Source organism: Leptonychotes weddellii, unplaced genomic scaffold (genome assembly GCF_054177405.1).
Source record: "Leptonychotes weddellii isolate Sample4059 unplaced genomic scaffold, ASM5417740v2 HiC_scaffold_3543, whole genome shotgun sequence".
NCBI classification, from domain to species: Eukaryota; Metazoa; Chordata; class Mammalia; order Carnivora; family Phocidae; genus Leptonychotes; species Leptonychotes weddellii.
Window position 1 is genome coordinate 58 of NW_027955267.1, and position 10,140 is coordinate 10,197.

At 35.4% G+C, this 10,140-nt stretch overlaps 1 protein-coding gene across 1 annotated transcript; it reads right to left on the minus strand.

Moving 5' to 3' along the window:
- Positions 1–3,194: 3,194 nt before the first annotated feature.
- LOC145719245 (ankyrin repeat and sterile alpha motif domain-containing protein 1B-like) lies at positions 3,195–9,753 on the minus strand (the record flags this gene model as incomplete). The annotated part of the gene is made up of 2 exons (XM_081810737.1): positions 3,195–3,831; positions 9,597–9,753. Coding segments are annotated over 2 exons (481 nt in total), but the record flags the coding sequence as incomplete, so codon positions are not given.
- Positions 9,754–10,140: the final 387 nt, after the last annotated feature.

Here is a 10,140-nt window from a genome sequence, read left to right on the forward strand (position 1 = left end):
GACGATGGACTCTGAAAAACAAACTGAGGGTTCTAGACGGGAGGGGGGTGGGAAGATGGGTTAGCCTGGTGATGGGTATTAAAGAGGGCATGTTCTGCATGGAGCACTGGGTGTTATGCACAAACAATGAATCATGGAACACTACATCAAAAACTAATGATGTAATGTATGGTGATTAACATAACAATAAAAAAATTAAAGAAAAAAAAATTTGCAGCAGGGGCACCTGGGTGGCTCAGTTGGTTAAGTATCTGACTCTTGATTTCGGCTCAGGTCCTGATCTCAGGGTAGTGAGATCAAGCCCCGCATCAGGCTCCACTTGGAACCTGCTTGAGATTCTCTCTCTCCTCCTGCCTCTGCCCCTCCCCTCCCACTCTCCCCCTCTCAAAACAAACAAACAAACAAAAAAAACCCAACAACTTTGCAGTGAATGTGATTGGCAAACTTGGTGACAGTTCATTTGAATTCCATAATAAAATTAAACACTGACCCAAAAAAGGCAATGAAACAAACAAAAAAAATGCATGTTTTCTATAAATAAAGCAAAACATCAACTAAGGCTAACTAAATACTAGAAGATTCAATTCATTGAGATATATTTTAGAATATGTTGTCAGTTCTACTTCTTGAAAACCTTCAAGATGAAATCATAAAGTGAGTATAAATAACAAAACATTGCCCACCCTGCTCAGGTACCAGCCCTGATGCTTCTGATTAAGTGTTCACAGTGGTCTAAACATATTTTGCTCCTTTCATCTGATATATGAGTAACAAACCCAAATGCTATTGGGGCAAAGTAGAAAACCTAAAGGAATGAATCTGGCAATGACAGAAGATGGTAGAAAGAGGTAGAGAGAGGTTGGGACCTTGGAAGGTATATACCCCATCTAAAAGCATTCAAATTCAATATTTTAAAATACTATTTTAGCCAAATAATGCATATTTGCAAGCTAAGTTATACCTAAATTCAAAGTCCTAAAGCCATCAAGCTCCTCTTCAAATATTACTCTATGTCTCTTCAATTCCTCCCTCTTACAATCTATATTTTATTCACTGATCTCTCCATAGCATTTTGCCCTACTCTTTATTTTAGTATGTCATATATAGGAGGTATTCTTGCAAGTTTTTGTATCCTCCACTAAATTCTGGGCAGAGATCTTACTTATCTTTAATTATCCAAAAACATAAATAATATAGTAAGTAGTATTTTATATAAAAAAGATGTACCATATACATACATAAAATTGAAGCCAGACTCTTTCTCTTCTGGCCATGTCATCTAGTAAAAAATATAAAAAGATCTGGGCCATGGACATGAAGTGAGTTATTGATCTCAGTCATAGTGAAGTCCTTGGTTATGAAGTGCTCTGTGCCATCAAGTTTAGAAATATTCCAGAAGTGTCTGGGGCACCTGGGTGCTCAGTTGGTTAAGTGTCTGCCTTTGGTTCAGGTCATGATCCTGGAGTCCTGGGATTGAGCCCCCTTTGGGCTCCCTACTCAGTGGGAAGTCTGCTTGTCCCTCCCCCACCGGCTTGTGCACGCTCTCTCTCTCTCTCTCAAATGAATAAATAAAATCTTTAAAAAAAATATTCCAGAAGTTTTATGAAAGCAGTAAATCTAGATTAGAGAAATTCAACTTTCAGACAATAAACATCTAGCTTATCATTAAACACACTTTAAGATAGTAACTTTGTGAGTCACTTAAAATAGTAAATATGTATCTATCTCATTTTAATTGAGGGGAAAATTGGGGTTTTTTTAACATGAGGACTAGAAAAAATTCTTGTGTTTATTTTTAAGGCTGCAAAAGTAGAATAAATAAAAAATTAAGAAAAGATTTTATAAATACCTAAATAGCTAAATAAGACAAGCAAAGCTCCAACGAAAAGTCTGTTTCAGGGGACCAGCCTGAAATGTAGGATGAGAAGGCCTAAAATTTTTATTTTATTTTATTTTATTTTATTTTATAAGGCCTAAGATTTTTAAAATTTCGGTGGAAAACAAAGAAGAAACAAAATTCAACCTCTAAACAATTCCTAGGAAAAGTAACCCCACAGTTTTGAGCACTAACAGCATTTGGAATGTTGCAAAGCTGGCTGCATTTGTTCCCTCTGGGTATTTGCACCCCTTTAACAATTCACAACCTCTTCTAATTAAGAGGTAAAATCTGTTTTACCAATCCTTGAATTTAGGCTGCCTTTGTGACATGTTGGCTTATCAAACACTACAGAAAAGACAGGATGCTTGCTCCCAGCCTAGACCTCAAGAGACTTTGTATAACCCTCTTCCCTCCCTCCTTCCTTCTGTCTCTTGTGTGCACACATGCATGCACATAGAACCATACCACTGTCATGTGAACAAGCCCAAGGTGGCCTGCTGGATCATGAAAGACACATGGCAACCTCATCCATTATCCCAGGCAAAATCCAGCCAATCTCTCCAGCAGAGCCACTCAACTGATTTCTAATTGACTCCAGACACATGAGAGAACTTAGCCAAGATAGAACTACCCAGTGAGGCTCAGACTAAATCACCAACCACAGAATTATGAGCTAAATAAGTATTACTGTGTTAAGCCATTAAGTTTCAGGACAGTTTGTTATACAGCAATAGCTTACTAATACACAAGGGAAAAGGACACAATCTGACAGGAACCAAAAGGGTCTCTGGAAGATAAGAATGTTGCCACTGACTTGGGAGACAAAAAACAGTAATAAAAGGAAAAAACAGTTAAAAAAAAGTTAACCTTGGAATTGGAGTTAACTTGAAACAGATAATAAAAGTAGGTTGCCCTTAAAAATAAAAAAGTAGGTTGCCCTTTTCCTTGTGGAGAAACCTTTCCAAATGTCATCCATGCTTCAAAGTTCAACTCAAATCACGCCTCTCCAATAAAATTCCTTCTGACTGCCCTTAGACAAAATGATTTTTCCTTCATTAATCATGTATAGACAGTTCACTATTATGTAAAGAGGCCTGGATTTTAATCAGTAAGTATAAATTCATATTCTAGGTTTATCAGCTATACATCCTTAGGCAATTTTGTTAACTCTTTGAATCTGATTCCTCATCTCTTAACTGGAACTTAGTAGCTCTTAATCCCACAGGAGGGCTGTTAAAAATGGATTCTAAATGTGTCAACATATTAAACACTAAGTACATACTCAAAAGTATTAAATTGAATTTTGATTCATTCTTTCATTCATTCAACTCTGACTGGATTCCTAGTGTATGTCAAGCTGTGTGCCGGACACTGGGAGGGAACAATTACTAATGATACCACACACAACAGCCTCCTAATAATAATTTTTCATTCATAAAGCCCTAAAATTAGAATGAGGTTAGAAATTATGCCTTAGATCTCTTCATATTTCCCAGCAGCGTGTGGCACAGCATCTTGAATTTAACAGTTATAAAAATATTTGTGGACAATTTAATTAAAAATGAAAAGATTTCTACATATAAGCTTTAATGTCTGTATCTCAAAGCAAAGCAAGAGCATCATCACTTTTAAATCATAGCTAAAAGAAGACTCACTTGACAGCTCACATCCATTCCTGCTTCCAACAGCACCTGAACGACTGCTTTGTGACCATTGCGAGCAGCGAGGTGGAGCGGCGTGTGCTTTCTAGTGTTGCAGCTCATTAAGTTAGGGTGTGCACTGATGATCATTTTGACCACCCTAAGTCGCCCATAGAGTGCTGCCAGATCCAAAGGTGTTTCTAGCTTACTGTTCCTGATGGTAGGATCGGTGAGCTCTTCTAGGAGAACAGCAACTACTTCTGAGTGTCCATATTGAGCCGCACAGTGCAGGGCAGTTTCATTTTCATTGTTCTGTTAAGACAAAGATATAAGATTCAAGTTTTCAGAAATTCCATTATCAAAATCTAAACAGTAATTTAAAACCAGAGATACTTTGAAAATGTAAGTTTAAGATTTATCTATTTTAATAAGTATGCCTAATAGAATATTTGTTAAAGTATCTTATTGCACCAAAAAGATCACATTTTTTAATCATTTCAATAAGGAAAATCAAATTTTCCCCTGCATTATATATACCAATTTCCGGGAGTGATAAATGATTTAGCCATGTCAGTCAGTGGCCCTGCTGGGCCCAGATGGTCAGTGTTATCTGTACTGTGCATCATGCCTCCGTGACATTTGTTAATGAGAGAGATTAATAACAATTATAACCCACTTTTAACAGACTGGCTTCCCAAAAGAGATGGCAAATTCTTGATAATGAAAGATTTATGGAAAGACTTCCCAAATTAAGTTTCATTTTATTTTCCATACAAGTACAAATCATTGCTTCTTTTGCAAAGAGAATGAAGACATACTGGCCCTAAGATTAAACCACATATCTTTGAAATATAATTATGGTTTGAGAGGCAGACTTAAACCCACTGCCAGACAAGTTACAAGGAGTATCACATTATTACATATGCTCCTAATAAGTGTTGCAGTTGAAAATCAAGATTTTCCAGGAAATTTAGCAAGATAAAAACTGTACCTGATGGATCAAGAGAGTATAATGCTGAGTGAAATAAGATAAAGACAAACACCATATGATTTCACTCATATGTGGAATTTAAGAAACAAAACAAATGAACAAAGAAAAAGAGACAAACCAAGAAAAGACTCTTAACTATAGAGAACACAGATGGTTCCCGGGGGGAGGGGGGGGCAGTGAAACAGGTGACAGGGATTAAGAGTACACTTATCTTGATTAACCCTGAGTAATACATGGAGTTGCTGAATCACTATATTGTGCACCTGAAATGAATATAACACTGCATGTTAACTACACTGGAATTAAACATTTTTTTAAATGTTAAAACAGAGAAAACTAAACCCCATCTCAAGGCAGATGGACCTTTCAGTCCATTTGGGCAGATGGTGTAGGTAGATTGTATATGACTATGTCAGGAGGTAGAAGGATCAGTCAGGAGAAACGTAAACAAGAAATTTTAGTAACAAAAATGCAATGATCCTGAGTAAGGGTTCTAGAGAGAAAGAGGCTGCCATCATCAGAGTCATCCTCAGAGCTAACACTATGTACCAGGCACAGCTGCATTCCATTTATGTGTACTCTAATCTTCACTCTGCTATTATTATCATTATTGCCACTTTACAGATGAGGAACTGAGGCACTGAGTAATTAAATAACTAGCCTTCAAGTATTCGGCCATTTAGTGTTGGGGCCAGGATCTGAACCCAAAGTCACTGCTCTTTTTTTTTTTTTTAAGATATTATTTATTTGAGAAAGTTTGCGAGAGAGAGAGAGAGGAGCAGCGGAAGGGCAGGGGGAAAGGGAGAAGCAGACTCCCCACTGAGCAGGGAGCCTGACGCAGGGCTCTATCCCAGGAGTCTGGAAGTTGGGGATCATGACCTGAGCTGAAGGCAGATGCTTAACCGACTGAGCCACCCTGTCACCTCCCCCAAAGTCACTGCTCTTAATACCATCTTCCACAATAACAACTGTTACTACTGTCATTTGCTGAATGTCTAAAAACCATATACATTGTCTCATTTCCTCTACACCACACTGTCTGCCAAGTATTGCTATATAGTCAGAGAAGAAAAGGAAATTAGTGCTGAAAGCAGAATTTGTACAGATTTTGCTCAAAAGAATACCAACTGAGTTGTAACAGGAACTAGCTACTTAGATAGCTGCTCTGACCACATAAAAGGACAAATAGGGTTCAAACCCAAATAAATCTTAATGTTCCCAAAAGTAATTCAGACTTGCTCTGGCTGAAGGATGCAAATAAGTTGAGAGTAGAGAGTTAAGAGCAGAGGGAGGATTTAAAAACTTAAAGAGCAGTCGAAAAAAAAAAAATTTTAATGAGCACTTTGAAAGACTTCTTACTACTTTACCTTCCAAATAAAAGTATCAGAAGAGTGCATTTGAAGGCCAAACCCAGAAAAAATACCTACTCCTTGGAGACAATCAACAAGAAATTAAGATTGGATAGACGGGGAATCCAGCTGAAGGCACTGATTCTTCCAACATTTTAGGAGGAGTCATTCTTGTTCTTAGTTTGAATGTGCTGCTACAGTCTACTTCCTCATAGAGATTGACCCCATACAGGTCTATACAGGTCTACATTCCCTGATTTTTCTTATCTGGCTAAGTTTTATAAGCCTGATAAGAAAATCAATCTATTACCTACACCATAAAAATATGATATAGAAATATGCCTTCTGACCAAATCAAATTTTCCCGTGGTTAGAAAGAAACTCAATTTTCAAAACACAGCACCTCTTTGAGAAAAAGAAGAGCCCATTACAAAATAATGACTCCTCAAACACATCTCTACATTTGCAGAGGCCTTAGCATAGGAAATTATAAGTGCAAAACTGAAACTTTCTCTATTAACACCAATTAGATTGTTCAGATCTCAAGAAAAATTATTTCAATCATGCCAGACTTACTCAGGAGAAAATATTCATAGTTTACCCATGATCAGCACATACTTGTACTGTCAGATCAGGAAGACCACAACCATGGTACCTTTATAAAAGGCATGATTGTATACATGTATCTGTACTAACAAGTGATCTAAAAGAATCGGATTTGAAATACAGACTGTGTAGAAGCACTGATTAGTAACTGCCTTATGTCTACAATGAACATTCTTGAGCAGTTCTGAATTCCCTCTTTTTTACCAAATGGGTGTTCTCCAAAATATTAGGACACTTCTACTTATAGACAATGGGTAGCAGAACAAAACTGGCTGACAAAAGCTATTTACCAAAAGATCTTGCTTCAAAATAAAACTAATGGAAATTAACATTAGTTAGGTTTGAGTTTTAGTAAATGGTAAGTGAATATACTTATCAGATAGGGCTCCTCTTGTTTTTGCCCTAATGTTTAAAAAAAAAAAAAAAGAGGAAAAGAAGGTAAAGGGGGGAAGAGATGAATATACAGAGAAACATAAAATGCAAACATATATAACATCAAAAAAAGGAAATAATAAATCAGTTGACAAAAGAGAGGAAGGATGTAACAATTATAAAAAATATGAAAACCATAATCAGGGCACGGTCTACTTTGTTTTCAAAATTACATTGTCCTAAATTGGCCACTAATTCTAGGGCAGTATAGAATGGTGACCTATGTTGAAGTGCTGACACATACTTGATCTCTCTGAACCTATCTTATCAGAAAAATGTGAATATTACCCTCCCTACAAACCTTAGAGTATAGCTTATAAATCAAAAGAAATAACATAAAGGCAAATGCTTTGTAAATGTTAAATATCAAAATATAAGACAGAATTATTTTGAAAGAAAGCTGTATTAGAAACCAAAGACTACTTTCAGAAATCAGAACGAAGCCCTGACAATTATACATAATTTTATTATCATAACATGGAGCATAATTGGTTAGGAGTTTGAGCTTTGCATCAGAAAAACCTGAATTCAAATACGTAGTGCATTTCTTAGTAGCTGTGATATCATGGGCAGGTTATTTAATCTCTCTAAGGTAGCTTCCTATATATAAAATAAGAACAATAATTAATCCCTATCTCATCAGGATGCAGTAGAGCTTTGTAAGATAATAGATGAAGTACTTTGCACACTGCCTGGCATATAGTAAACAATCCATAAGTGACAGGATTTATGATGACAATACCAATATGCTATTATGGAGGGCTCTGGAATTAGAGTTCAAAGTCTGAGTTTTAGTCACTCAGTAATGTGTGGCCTTGCATGACTTATTTAGCTTTACTGAGCCTAATTTCTCATCTATAAAATGGGAGCGATACTATCACTTCAAGGGTTGTGAGAATTAATTAAATAACATTATAGGTAAAAGTGCTTAGCATGGTATTTGGCTATGTCAAGCACCATGTCTCAATATATCTTTATTATTTTCATTTCTCCCCTCTGTTGCTTAAATACATAAAGGTTTATAAGTAATTAGTACATTTCTACCCCATTCAGAGGGGGGAAATAAGAAATAAAGCTAAAATGAAAAGTTACTTTTACAAAAATAAAATTCCCACATCAGAAACAGGAGAAATGACACTAAATGACAGAAATACATCAGCACTAAAGGAGTACCATATACATAACAAATACTGACAGCATGGTATTAAAAATCTCAAGAAATTTTTAATTTATTTCCAGTAGAATCCACAAGACAAAGCAACTTTCAAATACAAATGAATTCTAAGTGTTTTTTCTTATTTTCACGTCCTTTAAAAAATATTTTGCTTGTAAAAACTAACATCCTCTTGTTTAACCCTGGATTGTTTTTCCATCTTACTATTTCAGGTTCACTTTGGGGCATTCAGACAGTTTTAAGAATAACCACCAGATGGCTCATCCCACAAATGATCTTTTAACTTTTGATTTTCTGAAAAACAGAACAGCATTCCCATAAATTTCCCTTTAGCATGATATGCTGATAAAGATAGGCATCTGTCATTTTTTAAAGATTGAGTTTATGAATGTATTTGCATAAAAATACACTTCATTTGGTAACCTATAAACATAGATATTTTGTGATAATTATTAAAAAGACACTTCCAATTAATACAACATTTTTCCTACTCAGAGGAACTTTATTTCTATAACTGCATTTTTCTGGGGAAAAAATGTATTTTTCTGCCTGGAAAAAATGTATTTTTCTTCCCTTTGGTGTTTATAGCTAGTGGCAGTGTTACTTTTTATTCTTTAGTCTGAATTTCAGTCAAAGGCCTGCAAAGTCTGTATTCATTTGAACCGTATGCTAATTGTACTTTATTAGATGTGCTTGCCCTAGAGTAACCACTTACATTGATATTGGACAACTGCCAACCTGCAGCTTAATGCCATGGTTGTAATTCAATTGTTGGGCTACATGCTGGTTTTCAAATATAGTTTTACAAAATGGGAACAGCAGGGGGCATGCAGAGCTCAAGATGTTTATTACCATACTGTACTAGCGGCCTGTATTTTACTTTCAGAAATCTGTGGTCTTATTTATTTAGAATACTGAGAATGGCATTCCTTTTTTAATATGTCAGTTATGTGTAATATGGATATTATACACTTGAAAATATTTTTACTTTATCTGTCAGTATATTGCTGCTGTGTTTTATTCAACATACTCTGGTATACATACAGGAAATTTTTAACTTAATATGTGACTATCGATGGTATATAATGTATTTTGCATTTTGATTCACAAAATTGTATTTGCTATGGAAATGTGGAAGTAAATGGAGAGTATTCTGCAAATGAATCCATCATCGTTTTAGCATTTAAAATTTTATTAAGAAAAGCTCTAATTCATATTATAAATGTGAATTCTGTCCTATCTTTAAATATTCAAAAACTACAAAATGGACGCTTATATAGTTAGGCAAAAATATTAGTTACTTTATGTAGTATTCTCTTGTTAACAAATATCTTTACAAAAGCCCAACTTAGGACCTATGGACCTAATACAAGTGCCAAAGAATTTTTCAATTTCTCCTTTAGGGAATTTAACAGTGAAAGGTCTTTGGCAGGGTAATGACAGAAATAATCAATTTTTCAATGCAGCATTGCCTTTGCAAACCTCTAGAAAAACTATAGCATGAGCAAATATTTGACAAGTGCACCTGTTCATTGACTCTGGAATGTGATGGTCCATGATGAATAAGAATCTTCACAATTTCTACATCTCCTTTCCAGGCAGCCAGGTGAATGGGAAAATAACCTTTGTTGTCTGCTACATTTGTTGATGCCTCATACTGAAGTAGTTTGAGAACTATGTCCCTGAGAGGAAAAAAAAAAAAAAAAAAGAACAGAAAAGAAAATATGCTAAACACACAGATTTCAATGAACAGATAATTATGAACATATACTAGATGCTGGCTAGAAATTTAGAGTAAGAGATATAAAATTTGGTGTAAGAGTTATTAGCCTATTCAACATTTGGCTATTTTACTTACCTGGAAAACCACCACCACCATACATACACACACAGAGCATTGACTAACCAATGAAAGCACTTAATGGAATTCATTTGGGCAAAATTTTTCTGATTTCGTAACTGAATGAAATAAATAAAACATTTTTTTAAAATGCCTCTTCCCATTTTTTTTAAAAAGGGGTTTTTCTCAAATAGCCCATACCTGAGATTTAGTGTGAAGGAAAAGCAGA